This window comes from Vidua chalybeata, chromosome 3 (assembly GCF_026979565.1).
Source record: "Vidua chalybeata isolate OUT-0048 chromosome 3, bVidCha1 merged haplotype, whole genome shotgun sequence".
NCBI lineage: Eukaryota > Metazoa > Chordata > Aves > Passeriformes > Viduidae > Vidua > Vidua chalybeata.
Window position 1 is genome coordinate 12,636,340 of NC_071532.1, and position 16,500 is coordinate 12,652,839.

Sequence of the window (16,500 nt, forward strand, 5' to 3'; positions counted from 1 at the left end):
GACCACAGTCCCACCACACTACCTGGCACAACCGTAGTTAATGAGTTATAAGAAATACTGCCATTTTCTATCTACCCAGGAGATGAGAACTCGACATGAAATTGTGCAGGGACAGATCAACAGGTTTGTCGTCCTCACCCTCCCAGAGGGACACCTTTCAGTAAGTCTTGTCCCCTCAGCTCTGCTGACTGTTGACTTGGGACACAAAGCTCATGAAGACAATAGATTTGTTAGTGCTAAATACACCTAGTCTGCAGTTAATGCATTTGGCATGAGCAATCCAGAAGAAACATCCACATGTGTTGCATTCAATAAAATGTGCTATTTGTGAACCCAAGCAGCTCTTTTGAATGTGACCCAACTAAAAGCGCAATAGATTGTCTGCACACCCAGCATCAGGCCCAGAGTTATGTTTTTGAAATAGTAAAGATGAAACTAAATCATCATTTAATTCTCCTTCACAGTATTCTGTGAGTGCTGAGCTATAGTAAGAACACTTGGGCATGTTCACAACAACAAAAATTTTAAAATAATTTTTATCACATAGTTTAGGTTTTACCAGAAAATCCTGTAGCACAATAATTTTAGTAAAAGAGATGCCTTTTTATGAGAGCCGACGGATATCGTAAAATTTGCTTTTCGATGCTTTTGGATGAGAAAATACTAGTAATTAAGTTTGGGATTAATAGTAACCAAAGAGTACTTTCAAAAACACAGATCAATATCTAGAGGGCTAAAGAGTAAAACAATGTTTAAATGGAATTTTTCAGGAAGAAGTCTTAAAAACAACATGATGAAAGCCCTAGCCTCTACTAATATTGAAATCATTATTCAGCAAAGTTTTTCATAGAATATCCTGAGTTAGAAGGTACTTACACAGAGTCCAACTCCTGCTTCTGGCACAGGACACCCCAAGAGTCACATCATGTGCCTGAGAGTGTTGTCCAAATGCTTGAGCTCTGTCAGGCTGGTGCTGTGACCACTTCCCTGGGGAGACTGTTCCAGTGCCCAACCACCCACTAGGAGAAGAGCCTTTTCCTAATATCCAGCCAAAACTTTCCCTGACACAACTTCAGGCCATTCCCTAGGGTGCTGTCAATGGTCACCACAGAGCAGAGATCAGTGCCTGCCCCTCCTCTTCCCCTCATGAGGAAGGTGTAGCTGCAGTGAGGTGTCCCCTCAGTCTCCTCCAGGCTGAACAGACCAAGTGACCTCAGCTGCTCCTCATACGGCTTCTCCTCAAGGCTCTTCTTTGGACACTGTTCAATTGCTTTATAGGCTTCTTATAGTGTGGCACCCAGAACTGTGTTGAAGAGCACTGACCCTAAAATGTAGCCCTATAGACACCCACCAGTCACCAGCCTGATGTAACCCCATTTACTACAACCCTTTGTGCTTGACCTGTCAGCTGGTTGGTAAACCATCACATGATGTGTTTATCTAGCTGTCTGCTAGTTATTTTGCTACAAAGCAATTTCACAGATATTCCTGTTTTGATAGTTGCAAAAAGACAGAAATAAGATACCTTCATATTCTTTAGACATGGGAAGATTTTCTCCATCTTTCTTAGATTTATGAAAACTATAAAAACACTTAGTTTGCTCTCCCTCCCTAGTAGGCCACAGCTTTTAACTTCAATTCTTTTGAAGACATTTAGGATGGATACAAAGCTAAGGCCTCTGAGCTTAAAAACTGATCAGCGTTTGAGGAGCTGATTCAAGGCAGAGATGTCACTATCATTCTTCTCTGCAGTTGAAGAGAAGTAAACTGTGCTATTCTCACAGATTCTGAGGCTTAAGGGCCTTGACATTGAGCTTAATACAAACAGATTCAATTTTAAAAAAAGACCACAAGCCCTTCTCCTGAAAGGAAGCTTTTAGTAGAAATTTCAAGTTTAGACTCTTGGACTTCCTTGAATCTCCTCTTCTGTATTTTTTTCCCCTCCTCTTCTCCAAAGAGGAAAATTCAATTCTAAATGAGAAACTATCCTTCAACATCTGTTAGCTGATTTTTTACTATTAATGCTAAACCCCACAATTTCATGCTAGGAAAGGACCGATACTGCTACAGCCTTAACCTCTTTTGACTTTCAACTAGCTCATATTAAAGGACAGTATATTTTTAAGCATAGAGAATATTTTCTTCAAACTCCAGAACCTCTACTGATGATGCCACTGTGACATAGGCATGACAGAATCTGCAACTTAGATTACCTCAAATCCATTTCATGAAAAAATATAAGACCAGATAAACAAACAAGCCTAATGAAAAAAAAAAAAAAAAAAAAACAAAAGTAGAAGATGCAAACACCAAATAAATAGCAAAAATACTGAAGAAAATGGCCAAACTAAAGACAGACCATTGTTTTAATAAAGACAGGACGATCAAGATGACTAACAGTGGATAAAACTTCATCCCTCAGCTAGACAGCAAAGTCACAATGAGATTCAGCCAACAGCGCCATCATCCTGCCTCCCAGTCCAGGCTCTCTTATGCTTAAGAGCTCTGTGATACATTTGTCAAAAGAGATCAGTGGAAGAATGCACCCATAATTTCCAAAATCCATAAAACTCTTGAGCCAGATTAAAAAAAAAAAAAAAAAAGTCTGGGTAAAGTGATGAGATTTCAGTTGAAAGTTGGCATGGTATGTGTGTGATTTTTTTCCATCTCCGTAAGTCACTATGATATAATATCATGAACACAGCAAACTCCTGCTGTGATAAATTTATGATTTAGCAACAACTAAGGAGAACTGGAAAATGCAAGCAAAAGGATTTCTTAATAGAAGCCTTTCTGCCCCCACTATCCATTATGATGATTTTTTTCCCCCCTGCATTAGCAAAAAAGGTGAAGCAGTTAAGACAGGGCAGGTGGCAGGTTTTATGTTCAGGTGGCCACAATAGCTTACACAGCCGTGCCTGGAAAGAACTGTATAAGGGGAAGGATTCCTCCTCAACCTCCTGAGTTGCTGTGTAATGCAACTCAGACTTTGTTTCTTCTGAGAAACACTTCTTTTCCTTGGGTTTATGGCTGCTCTCACAGCTCCAACATTCTGACAGTATTCAATAGCTGCAGTGGAGCTCAGACGATTTGTGGTATGTCCCTGCTTTGCAGGAAGACAATGGGCTAGCAACACTAGTGAAAGCAGGACTGGCATTCAGTTAAATAGATAACTACATAGATCCAGGGGGCAAAGAGAATAAAATATTTTAATGTGTCAAAAGCATTGATGTTATTCGCGTGATGGTTTTGTGCTTCACGGTGATCTAACCAAAAGGATTCACAATTTAAAAAAAATCACAAGCAGTGGCTTCTACCAGCTGAGTACACTGGTACATAGAGTAGCTTATGGACACATGTCCCATATTCTTTGTACACAGATTTCTAAAACTATTTTAAGAAGCCAGTTTTGGGGGGGTTGTTGTTCTCATTGGTGGGTTTTTTTGTTTGTTTTGTTGTTGTTTTTGTGTTTGGATTTTTTTTTTTTTTAAATACCTTCACTTATGACAAATATCCTGGCAAATCTCCTAAGGAAACAGAACTAGCAGAACTATAGGCATTCCATCAGTACCTCCAATAATGATATACACTACACTCTTGTCATGACATTCTACTTCTGCATTGTTCCCAGTATGTTTTCATATGTTTATCTACACAGTGTGTCATCAGACCTGAAGAGTCTGTTTTAAAATTACATTCTCTTCACAATGAGAATACATTATTTCAGGCTATTTCACATTTTCAAATTTTAACTATGATGCCTGAGGAGACCATTTAAAATTAAATCTTCTAAAATCAAACCCAATTAGCTTTTAAACAGCTAAGAGATTCAACATTTTAAATTCTTAGATGACCAATACCCTCTTTTTTCTTAGCTAAATGCTGACACAAAAAAACCTCCAAAAACCACCAAAACCAACAAAAAAAAAAAATAAAAAAAACACAAACCAAAAGAAGCAGAAGGAAATTACTTATTTCCTAAAAAAGGTGTCTCCCAGTTATTTCACCAATCCACTAGATATGCTTGTTCAGCTAAAAGGAAAGATGACATTGTATAAAAACCAACCACACAAGTAAGATAGTTAAGCTCTTAGAACTATTGTCAAATGACCTTTTTATACTTTTGACAATATATGAGGAAGTTCTGTCTTGTCACCACTTAATCACCAATTTAAAATAACATTTAAAAAAACCCAATCAACAATAAAAATCTAGTTTGCAAATATCAGAACAAGTTGAACTTAGTTGTCATACAACTTAGAAACAGCATCATCTATAAGATTTATAATGTTAGGAACTAAAGAAAAAAAAAAACCAGAAAAAAAAAAAAGAAAATATAAAGACACACTAGATTGACATACAGGCCAGAGGCAGATCTTCCCTAAATTTTTGATTACACATTGAGAGAAAAACAGGCTTTAAAAGGCACAGAAAGGGCTGAAAGAGATTCTGAGAGATCACTTAATTTCCCCATCTTCATTTTCCCAGGATAAAACAGCAACATTAAACAAAATGTTTGTCCAGACTGTCCTCAAACCCCTTCTATTATGCAGATTCCACAGCCTCCCCGAAGAATTTATTCCAGCACTTCAACCTCTCTTATTGTGAAGGTATTCCTAATAAGTAACCCACATTTCCCCTGTAGCAACTCCAGCAAACTATTGCCCTGCTTTATCTACAGCAAGCTTTAACAAAACATTATTCCTCTGTGGATCATTTTCTAACATACTTGAAGACCACTGCCATTAATCTGCCTCATTCTCATTTTGATCAGACCAAAACCATCTAAACAGTCAGTCTAACAGCCTGTATTTTGCAGACCTACCTCTTTTTTGTTTTGCTTTTGATACCAGTCACTTGGTCCTAATCTTTCTTCACAAACCCTATCCAAAACCACACTATACTGCAGCTGAGGTCTGATCAATGGTGGGGAGAGCAGCAGAATTACTCAACACTGCTTTACATAAAAATGCTTCTATGATTTTAATTTATTTTTGTCTCCCAACAATGCACTGATACTTCACACCCAGAACCAATCTGCAGGATAGGCCAAAGGGGCACACATCTCCCAAATCCCTCTCTGATCTGTTGATACAGATATTATCCCAGTAAAACAAATACAGAACATCTCTCGCACAACCTTACCAGGACTGAGCTCAACCCTTACTCTGCTCTGAGCACAGGAGTAAAATCTCCTGCATTCAAACCTCACCCATCTAAAAATCATGCAGAATATAAGTCTTAATCTTTCTGTAATAGTCACAAGCACAAACAAGTCTGAAAACTACATGGATTAAATAAAGGCAAGGCACAGCTGTTGAGTAATTTGATTTTTGGCTTCAATATACAATGTCTACCTTTGCTCTTCCCAGAAATTTGGTTATTGTTCCCTAGGTCACCTCACAGCCAGTTCTCTTTTCACAAGCATTGGGAGAAATTAGACATGTCAATGAAATTAAAAATAAGATGATCCAGATTTATTTCATCCAAGATCCAATGCCTTCTCTAATGCTTAAAAGTACACCCCCAGTTCTGCATGAGGTCTATGTGTGCACATCCACCCAGTCAAACATTGTGAGCAAGATGACAGCATGGCAAGCTGTACTTGATTTAACATGTCTAGACAGCTGTAGGAACACATTATTGAAATGTAATTAGTTTAGCACTCCTACTTTTTGTTGTTTCTGTACTTCATATTTTTGCTGCATTTCTGTGATGTTAAATATATTTCATTAGTTGATACAGCTTAACCTTTGATATTTCATCACTTTCCAAGTACTCGGTTCCACTGTCTTGATGCAAACTAAAAGGCTTCCAAAAAAGCAAAACATGATCCAAATCCAACTACTTAATATGACAGTGACTGAAGAGGGATATGCACTGATATTTTTGTTGCCATTCTTATTGCCACTATTGCTATTACACACACTTCTCTAGACACCTATTTCTGTCTAGCCATGTCTTTACATCTTCACATCACTTCCTCCTCCTGTCTTGCTCAGAAGCTCCTACCACAATCTTCTTCTCCCTGCAGTCAGAACTGAGCTCTCAGACTTCCTGCTTCTATCTCACCCTTGTTTCTCTACCCTCTTTTTAAGCTCTCTTTCTTCTTCAGCATACTTGACAAACAGGAAAAGAAATAATTTCTAAAGAAAATTTGATGCTTCCAGAAAGCATTAGGTAGGAAGCTTCCAGGAAGGAAGAAGGTAACTGAAAAGAAAATAGGGAAAGTCTTTTCCCCTTCCTGGTTATCAAAGGGATACAATCTCTTCCTTGCTCTCTGTCAAGGAATAGAACAGAATTCCACTATCTGCCTCATCACCACCTCCCACCACCCTCAAAACACTTTACAATTTTTAGTAGTCTATTCTAGGGAGAGGCAAATAACCCACTCTTCAATTATCTTAATCTCAGTTTAAAATAGAGGTGAGTGTGAACAGTATAATCTCAGTTTAAAATAGAGGTGAGTGTGAACTGTTTGAAGTCACTTACTACAGCAACACTTCTTTCATTCAAGTAGGTTTCCTCTATTAATTTTGACAAATTCCAAAAAGATCTCTACTATCTGCAACACCGGTTTTTTGTGTTTTCTATGGATGGCTTCACTTAAAAGTACCAAAGGAGCATATGCAGGCACAAGTGCTGAGATTGTTTAGAAAGACCTAACTGTGTTTACATGCCACAAGCCCTTTGCTGATAAATTCTCTCACTGACAACCTTTTAGAGCAAGAGAGGAATTCACAGAAATTACATTCAATTTTGTCCTGTAGAAACCCATAATGTGCAAATCACACACAGATTTGAAATCTGAGGTGTCTTCCAGCAGGTTTTATCAATCACCTTTTGTCTTCCTTGTCTTTTTGACCACTACAAGGATTCTGTATATACAGCCCTCAGGCAATGAACATCCTATCTTAAACTACAGCCATTCTCCCTGGTAATGAGATACATAACTATCATTTCCCTTCACATAATTGAGAGTGATCAGAAAAAGGTACCAACCCAAACAGAGCATGCAGTGTGCTTTGATGTCTGATGGAATGGCTTCAATTCATTTCAATAAACTCACTGGGCAATAATTCTTTTAATCTGTACTGCATTTATTTTGTTAAAAAAATTATATTTAAACTAGATCCACAAATGTTTATGATGATAAAGGACTAAATTTTAGCCTTGAGTTACACCACTTACCAGTCCTAGGTCTCTTTTCCAAGGGATGAGAGAAATTGATTGCATGGAGCAACATTGAACAGGAGTGTGCCCAACCCATTCAGAAGTAAATGCTGATGACCTAAGACTGCTTAGTTCAAATCCTTAGTTCAAGACTGCTTAGTTTAGGGCTCAGACACTTTTCTTTGAAGAACCATCTACAGCTGGATTCCAGACAACACTATGACTGCTATAGCAGTCCTTGGGGAGCTTAATCCTGCAGGAGAGTTCAGCTGAGTGTACTTCTAAGGACAGGCAGGCAGTCAAGTGCTTCAGCTGCAATTTCAAATATGAATTACACAAAATATTAGCACCTAGATGGCCTACCTTTCCCAGAGTGAAGTATTTGTCCTGAAACAAAACTTCAAGCTCTTCAAAAGCCTCTTGAGTTCACATCAGTGCTTCAGATTTGGGGCTGGATACTACTCCAGCTGTAAGCACAGCATTCAGGTGAACAAGCCTTTTTAAGCTTCCATTCAAATTATCCAGCTTCTTAGGTATGTAAGCATACCTAGACCCAAAAGGCTTTCACTTGAGTGATATGGTAACAAAGGCCCAAAAGGCACAGTTAGACACATACCTACATCTAAGGCACATAGCTAGGGTTAAGGTTACAATCCTCATCTAAGCTGTAATAAAGCAGCAGTAACTTTACAGCCCACTGCAAGCAATTGTCCACTGATGAAAGTTACTGCAATGCACAGTCTGATAATGAAGTCAACATTTTTACGCACAAACTTACAACCATATAGGAGCTTTAATATTACCAGCTACTATGCCACTGTCCACTTTATCAACAGGACTCTGAGTTTGGTCTTGTACACTGAGAATGAGACTTACTGCCACCTGAAACTCAGTACTCGTCTGAAATTATGCCTTTTGCCTAAGGTTATTACTTAGGCTTCTTTCACAATAATAATACAAATATTAGACAACAGTATTACAAGTCTCAAGCTGGAAGAGCATTTCTCAAGAAAATAAATAACTTACCAAGAAAATAAATTCTTGAGATAGAGTTTCCCCCTCCCAACATACACAACTCCCTCAAATTAAAAAAAAAAGTCTAAATTGCAAGAGTCAATGCTTATCATTTCTAGGAAGAATAGGGAATAAAGATTAAATTAATATTACCTTACTAAAATATATCCACTTGACATTTCATTTCCTGAAGGGAAACAACCAAAAAGCACTAGGGAAGTCAACAAACTGTAAACAGTGACAAAGGACAGGACATCATGGAATTAAGTTATAAATGAATACAGCCGCCTCTGCATGCTGAATCACCATTAAAAATCTTCTCTCAGCAGTATATGAAGCCAAGATCTTTTTTTTCCCCCTAATTTTCTGAAGAGGGAAAAAATGACAACAGACATAAGGATGTCACTGATTCTGAAATCTCAGTTTCACAGGGTATGAGCCTTCTTACAGTAATTTTTTTGTCAACATTTGCTCATTCCTTCTAGTATAGGCGATGGCACTGACAGAAGAGCAGTTCCATATCTCCTATGAAGAAAACCAGACTCAGCTACTTGCAACAATCAGAATCAATTCTTGATACCAAAGACTTGTATTACAGCAACTCTGGAGTTAGCCAGGCTAAGGGATTTTTAATTTTTAATTGTGTGGGTTCAATAAGTTTCTATATCCACCTAAATTAACATTTTTAAAACATCATAAAGGCTTTCCCCTACAGAATGTTCTGGAAAACCTCTTCTTTTCTTGAGAAATTTTTGGTTTGGAGCCAATACTCTTTCATCTCAGAAGTTGAGATGCATTTATCTCAGTCTGTGTTTCCCCCCAGCAATTACATGCTTTGAACTGATTTTAATTCTCATTGCCAGATCACCATGTTTTTCCAACATTCTTCCTCATTCTGCTGCCTATCCATCTCTGTATTTTAAAGCATGGAGATGGGAATTCATTTGTGGGTGAATGCAACATTTAAAATATTTTCTATAAAAGCACCAGTAGCCTTTGCTTGTCAGGCAGACATTTATTTTCTAATGAGCACAGGGCCATAAAATCTTTTCAGAGTCCAAAAAGAACAATATAGTACATTTTGGGGGGGTACTGATTTTCTGGCCTCCTCAGTTGTGAGCCCTTTATGGACACAAAAACAATCACAAAGACAGCTTAGCAAGGGTATTGTTAGAATGCCTAGAGCAACAGTATACTGAGTGAAATAGCTTGCACTGATACAGAGCTATTCTGTCTCCATGGTTTTCAAAGAACTCCATAGTCTTTTATAATTGCTACACAAACTGTATTCATTTGTTAGTTATTTTTTCAGAATTTGTCACTCTATTTTTTGAGGAAAAAGCAAAGTAAATTTGCTGCTTGGTATGCTAGAGTTAGCTGCATTAATGTGAATCTACATAATTCAATTTATACCTAGAATATAGCCTGTTGTTTCCAAGTCTTGCTGGAATCAAAAGTAAACTTTAACTGGCTGTTACAAATCACCATACTCTTCAATAGCAGGAAGAATAACGCTCTTAAATGGCAGAGAGGAAAAGAATGCTTCACACTAGAATTGTTCTTTGCAAAAGCCCCAGTGCTGTTTGACCCTGATGCTGACAGGAACAAAATTTTATCTTAAACTTTTCAGCTTATCTCTTAAAAATCCCTTCTGCCTCTGGAATGAGAGGATAGGCTTTGAACACACATGCATTTGAGAAAATGAAACAAAAAAGTCCCCAACATTTATGCACTTACCCCATTCCCTTGCAACCGACTATGTACAATTTTAGGAACAATACATGAATGTCAGTTGCCATGAGTGACTGAAGCAAATTTGACTCTGCATTCCCTCCAAACAGACTATGTCGTAATTGTTCAGTTATTTCTTAATGTTAGTCTTCTAAGTTAATTCTAGTTTCATTCGCCTCATTCTGCTGGCTGTACCTTTTTCAGAGTGTAGCCTCAAGATCCTCCCTTATCTCCAAATTTCCCAAAACTTCTAGTTGGGAATATTACCACTGTTTAATATCCATAAATACATTGATAGGCACAAGTTATAAGGATTACAATGTAGTGATCTAGCTAAGACAAGCCAGGGAGAATTATTTTGCTGTTCATGAAGAGCAGTTCCACAAAGCAATACCAAGAATGGTGGAAAGAGTATATCTGACCCAGTGAAGATCAGAGGGAGTTTTTCCTCCGAAGTCTGAACTTGGGTAGAATGTCAAATCATACAGATGCATTTATATGCAACACATATTGTATCTCTGTCTGCACTTTTTAAAGCAGTAAAATATTTATGCCTTTTGCAGCTGTTTATCCATACTTCCTGGCAGGGAAATACTATTATTATGAAGTAAGTGTCATTTAATGAAGTCAGAATGGGGCAATTCCTCAAAAATAGTTTAAATTGGAATTTCAAAGTGACACCTGGGATTTGCTCAAATCAACCTTTGAAGTCATCAGTGAAGCCAGCATATGTAATTACATATAAACTTACCGAGGAGATTCACTAAGTTACCAGTGTATCATGCTGCCAATATAGGAAAGCTCTTGTTATGCCAAATTTGGAACAGGGTATTCTGCACATCACAACTCTTAAGTGCTGGGACATTTTCTTCCACATTAAGCTTATCTCATGTGTATAAACTTATGTAAAATATGATGCAATACAATGTATCCACAGTTAGAGGAGTTACATGACTTTCATATTGTTTCAGCTTCATCCTTACACAAGAATTTAAGAGTTGTCCACAGAACCATGAGCAGATCCTAAGAGTCCAAAAGCCATACAGGCATATTTGTCCAACTTGTCCAATCGTCCAGCCACAACACTTACAGCTAAGACACAGTAGGGTGCTGCAAGCTCAAATTCACTAAAACTTATGTAACTTTTACTACTTAAATTCAAGACATGTTTTCATTTACTACCTAAAGTAGAGATATGCTCTCTTTAATGAATTTTATAAAGAATTTTGGTGAAGATCAAAACAATCCAATCTACCTAGAAGAAAGTAGTTGCCCATAGTACTTAATTTTATCAACTTAACATGTAACTTCAATTGCAAAATTCACATACTTTTCACATTGTCTTCCTGAATAGAGTGATTAAGCTCATATTCTTTCTTATCCTCCCTTCTTCCTTGGGATAACTTCCTTATACAAACACATGCCTTATTTACTTCACATAATACAATTCCAGTTGTAGGTAAAGTACTCTTGAGTTTTTATTCTGCTTTCAGTGCATTCTGTGGTTGCCTCAGTCACTAATTAACACATTTTCTCAACATGCCTCTAAAACAGGGAAGTAGTGACATCATCATTATGCTTATGAGGAACTGTAGCCTGGTGAGAGGGTGAACAAAATTGTCCTCCGCATGCAGACAACACCAGACAACTGATTTCAGAAGCAGAAATTTCACTGTTTTCAGCTCAATGGGCAAAACACACAATGCCACTAAACATTAGCCCACAGACTTCTCAGGCTGGAAAATATAGCAACCAGAAGTGGATAGAGTGAAACTGAGAACTTCCTAGCCTCTTCCTGCTGTAATAAACAGTTCTCACAATAGCTCTGTTGAAAGGAGTTCCAAAAAGACTACATTTAGAATTTGTTTACTATCATATACATTTTAGATCAACAGAAACCACACAAAATTCCTTTAACTACTTTTTTTCAGCACTGCATTTATAAATCCAGGGATACAAGCACTGATATTTAGAGGATTCATGTGCTCAGATGACTAGTGGTTACTATTTAACAGTGCCATTAAGGGACTAGTGGGAAATGTCTGAGGTAGATGTACCTGAATTACTAAAAAAAATCTTCCTACTGTTTTATGGACTACCAGGTTGCAAATAGAATTATTCAAGACCATCCATTTTATATCACTGGATTGAAACAATCTATAGAAGTCCAAAAATCAAAACCAACTGCAGCTACAGCTAGAGAAAAAAAAGTTTATTCTATGGGGTACATTTTTCACAATTGCCAGTCTCTGGCACAGTGTTAATGCTTTGAAGTAAAATGCATAGAGAAGGTCACAATCCAATCCTGGTGGCCATTAATATTTTATTGGAAGGAAAAGAACTACTGACTGGAAAAAAAGCAGTATTATCATATTTACAAAAGAGACTACTGTTTGACCTTGACAGTGTGACTAAAAAAAAAATTCTGAAACTTCTAAGAAAGGGAGATAGTGCTTTGCAAGAAGTATACTTCACCACTCTGAAAATGTTAATTGAAAGACCTCCAGCTGCCCACTGTTCTTCCCATTAGAGCCAATAGTCTCATTTACCATCAAGAAACTTATCCTTGAAGAAAAGGAAGCAAGGAGTTATATTTAAGTGTAAATGGACAGACCATAAAGATGTGCAATGCAGAAATGCAAATATACACAAAGGAATTCTAGTTAAAGATTTAGAAGGAAAGGCTCTTCCCTAAAACCTCAGCAGAACATAATTCTTTGTGCTACAGCAAAGGAAGTCTGTCAGGAGACTGCAAGTCCTCAAGGTCTCAGTGTTAACCAGTCCATTATTCAGCTGCAGGAACTTTTCTCCAAATCAAGCCAGCAGACGATCTGTAATACCTAGCCCATAATTCATCAAGCTCTTAATCTTCTAAGCCAAAACTTGTCCTCAAGCTCTGCACACAATGGGGCATGAGCCAAGGCCACAAGCTGGGCACCTACACAATCTTTTTTTTTTTATAAATATGAAGCAGAAACTCTCAGGCAGCTCCATACTGTGCAGAAGTTCGTAAACACGTAATAAATTATAGAGAAAATTAGTCACCAATGAGACCACAGTCCTGAACTCCAGCTTTCCAAAAAGGTATCCATCATACTGACAGTGACTACACTCATAGATGTGCCTATTCTAGCAAAGCATTCACAAAGCACCCTTTTCTGAAGAAAAAACTATTATCTAGAAATAACATGATACATTTTCCACAGTGAATCAGGTTCAATTTTTTCTCATCCAGGAAATCTGTTTTGTTTCTCCACAAAATGCCGAATATTGAAGCATTTGTTTAGCTAAGAATTCTCATGTATAGTTGTTTTAACCTTTCTCTGTCTTCAAGTGTTACTGCAGAAAATTTCAAGATCTTAAAAAAACAGGGAGTGGGGGCTTTGTGTGGGGAGAGAAGGCAGTATGCTTGTTGTACTTGTACTCACATCTCAAAGGTGATGCAGGTTGATCCTGGCCAAGTCTCAGCGGTAACGAGCCCTCAGTGGACTGCTCTCCTGAAATCACTTTTTTTACTGGATAATATTTGGGCTTAATCACATATTCCTGTGTTTGGCCATGATGAAGATTCATCATTAATGTCTGAGATGAAAGGGGTATCATCCTGTTTTGGAAAGAGATAGAAAAGACAGAACAATGTAAGAATTAATAAATTAGACTTAGAAACTACTTGTAAAAAAATGAAGACAAGTTCAACTGTACTCCAAATTCTCTAAATGCAATTTGGGAAACCTACTACCTTACAAGTAAGCACCTACTTTTCCAAGCATTTAGCACCCTTATTGTCTTGTCAGCTCAAACTCCTAAGAAAGACTACAAGGACTATATAACTTTCTTTTTGACATGGCAAAGGATATATCATGGACTGCTCAGAAAACAGGGATGAACAGGGAAAAGCCATGATCAAAATGAATTGCAGCTCAAATTTATTAACACACAGAGCTTTCCAGTCAAGTCAGAGAAGCAGTGATACATTCCAACCTTAATCCTTTTCTTACAACTCTCATTCCATACAAGGTGTATTAAGTAGAACCTAAACCCTTTCCCCTTCTGTTCCCAGAAATCATTTCCCTCTTCACCATATCCCTTTAGCAAAAGAGCAAAGCACTGCTCCTCTTCCCCTTTTTCAGACTGTTTCCCACCTAATCACAAGGTTTGTGTCCCAGAGTCACATTACTTTGCCCATCCACTTTGTCTTTGCCTGCACTATTGAACATCTCTGACAAATGTCCCATAACCACATGGCCTCCCTTAACAACAAAGCCATTTTCCTTTTCTGCTAAACAAGAAGATTCCCTCCAAGCTCAGGATTCTCTCACTGCTAATCCTGACTCATATGGTTAGATTCCTCCCTATGACCTCAGTTTTTCACTGCACAAGGCCTTACCAATTTTCCATAACAATTCCCTCCTCTCCCTATCAAAAAGCCCATGGTTATTTAGCAACCATCAGCAGTAGGAATAATTTCTTCACTAACAAACTGGCCTTCACTCTTCTAGCAATTAATTTATAAGCAGCAGATTGGCCAGCTCTTAGCCACATGCAATGAAACTGCAAGCTGCTTTGGGGCCCCAAGGCTGAAGAATCCCACCACCTAGCAAGTAATAACACTCCTTCAAAGAGCCATAGCTAGTGCAGATCAGGCACTCCTTGGAGATGCTGTAAGCCTCCTTTACTTCATTCTCAGCTGAGGGTATTTATCTAGCTTGGTCTTCAAAAATGGAAAAATGGGGAAAAAAGTTATGGGATTTGAAACAACCATCTGTCAGAGCCACAGTTCTGCAGGGTAAATAACTGTTCTCTGAGAATAAGTCATGAACCCTATATTAAAAAGGACAGCTGGACAGCACTTCCCCACAGAGTTGAGACTGCAGAGTTTCAGCTAAGAACTTAGATGACTACTGCACTGTTTTCTGACATGTGGAGTCTAAGCGAGCCCCTATCTCCAAAGCAATGCCTAATTCCTTGGTTATGTTATTCAAGATGCTTAGTAACTGCTGTAGCCAATGGATTTGTGGTTAGAACAAACAATGGGGTTTTGTCCTACACAGATGCTCTTTTTCTCGAACTGATCCAAATTAACAAGAGCATTCATTAATAGTGACATTCTAAGCTTCCTATGTAGAGCAGAAACATAACTGCTCAGGCTGTCTCCAAGTCAATATTTCTAATACAGTACTTACACAGTCTCATTACATTCAGTAGAAGTCTTTTTGCCAGACTAAGACAAAATACTGTATTTTCTATGTTGTCTTTAGGGCTCCTACCAGAAGATCAAAAGAGAGCCTTCACTGCTCTTGGAGGTCAGGCTTGGAATTCAAAACAGTCTGATAAGAAGTATGATGAGGAAACCCTCAGCCTGAGATAAAGCTGAAGTCATTGCCTTCAGTACTGCTTATATATGAATTTCATTTCTTTGAAGAATCACTGCAATCACTCCTGCACAACCTCTTTTTTTCCTAATGGACCCCATTTGATGCCTACGCGTAAGGACATCCATTTCTGGTTTTGCACACAGAAGAGCGTCTATACTGAATGTAGAAGCAGGACTTGACAGCAGAGATCAAAATACTAGATACAGATGCTGCCATTTAAGTGGCTGAGCGTTTTCTGTCAAGGTTATAATCAGTTGTAAAGCATTATAGAATCCCAGAATGGCTAAAGTTGGAAGTGGCCATTGGTGGGGTCAACTTCTGCACAAGGTCTTCCTAATCATCTCTGATCAGCAGTCCCCTAAATACCTTTGCTGCCCTCTGCTCAAACCCTCTCCCAGAGCTCCACATCTCTCTTGTCCTGAGGAGCCCAGGACTGGACTCAGCACTCCAGATGTGCCTCAGCAGGGCTGGGCAGAGGGGCAGGATCACCTCCCTTGACCTGCTGACAATGCCCTTCCTAATGCACCCCAGGATTCCATTGGCCTTCTTGGCCACAAGGACACACTGCTGGCTCATGGATGGCTGGTTGCTCACCAGGACCCCCAGGTCCTTCTCCACAGAGCTGCTTTCCAGCAGGTCAGCCCCCAGCCTGTGCTGGTACAGGACCTTTCATCTACCTTTGAACTTCAGACAGAGAAGAAATGCGCATCCTCCAGCCTGTCAGGATCCGTCTGCACAGCACTCGGAGGTATCAGCCAGAGATATCTTCCCAATTTTGTGTCATCAGTGAACTTGCTGAGGAGGCATCTACCCCTTCATCCAACTCACTGATGAATGAATGAACAGTATGGGACCTGGTCAAGTCTTCTGCCATTCAGCCAGTTCTCAAACCACCTCAATGTCCACTTCTCCAGTCTGCACCTCCCAAGTTTGCCTATGAGGATGTTGTGAGAGACAGAGTTGAAGGGCTTGGTGAAGTCCAGGTAGAAAATATTCATTCCTCTCCCCTCATCCATCCAGGTAGTTTTGTCACTGTAGAAGACAATTGGGTTGGTTGAGCATGATTTACCTTTAGTGAATCCATGCTGACTACTCCTGGTCACTTTCTGATCTTCCACACATTTAAAGATGGCCTCCAGAACAAGGCACTCCATTACATTTCCAGAGATTGAGGTGAGGCAGTAGTTGCCTGGGTACTCCTTCTTGC

At 38.7% G+C, this 16,500-nt stretch overlaps 1 protein-coding gene across 5 annotated transcripts in view; it reads right to left on the reverse strand.

Moving 5' to 3' along the window:
- Positions 1 to 16,500, reverse strand: part of LTBP1 (latent transforming growth factor beta binding protein 1) — a 184,395-nt gene that overhangs the window by 123,800 nt on the left and 44,095 nt on the right. For all 5 annotated transcript variants that reach the window (XM_053938697.1, XM_053938699.1, XM_053938701.1 and 2 more), the window contains one exon: positions 13,347 to 13,522. In XM_053938697.1, the coding sequence (XP_053794672.1) occupies positions 13,347 to 13,522 (176 nt within the window). The remainder of the gene's footprint in view (positions 1 to 13,346; positions 13,523 to 16,500) is intronic.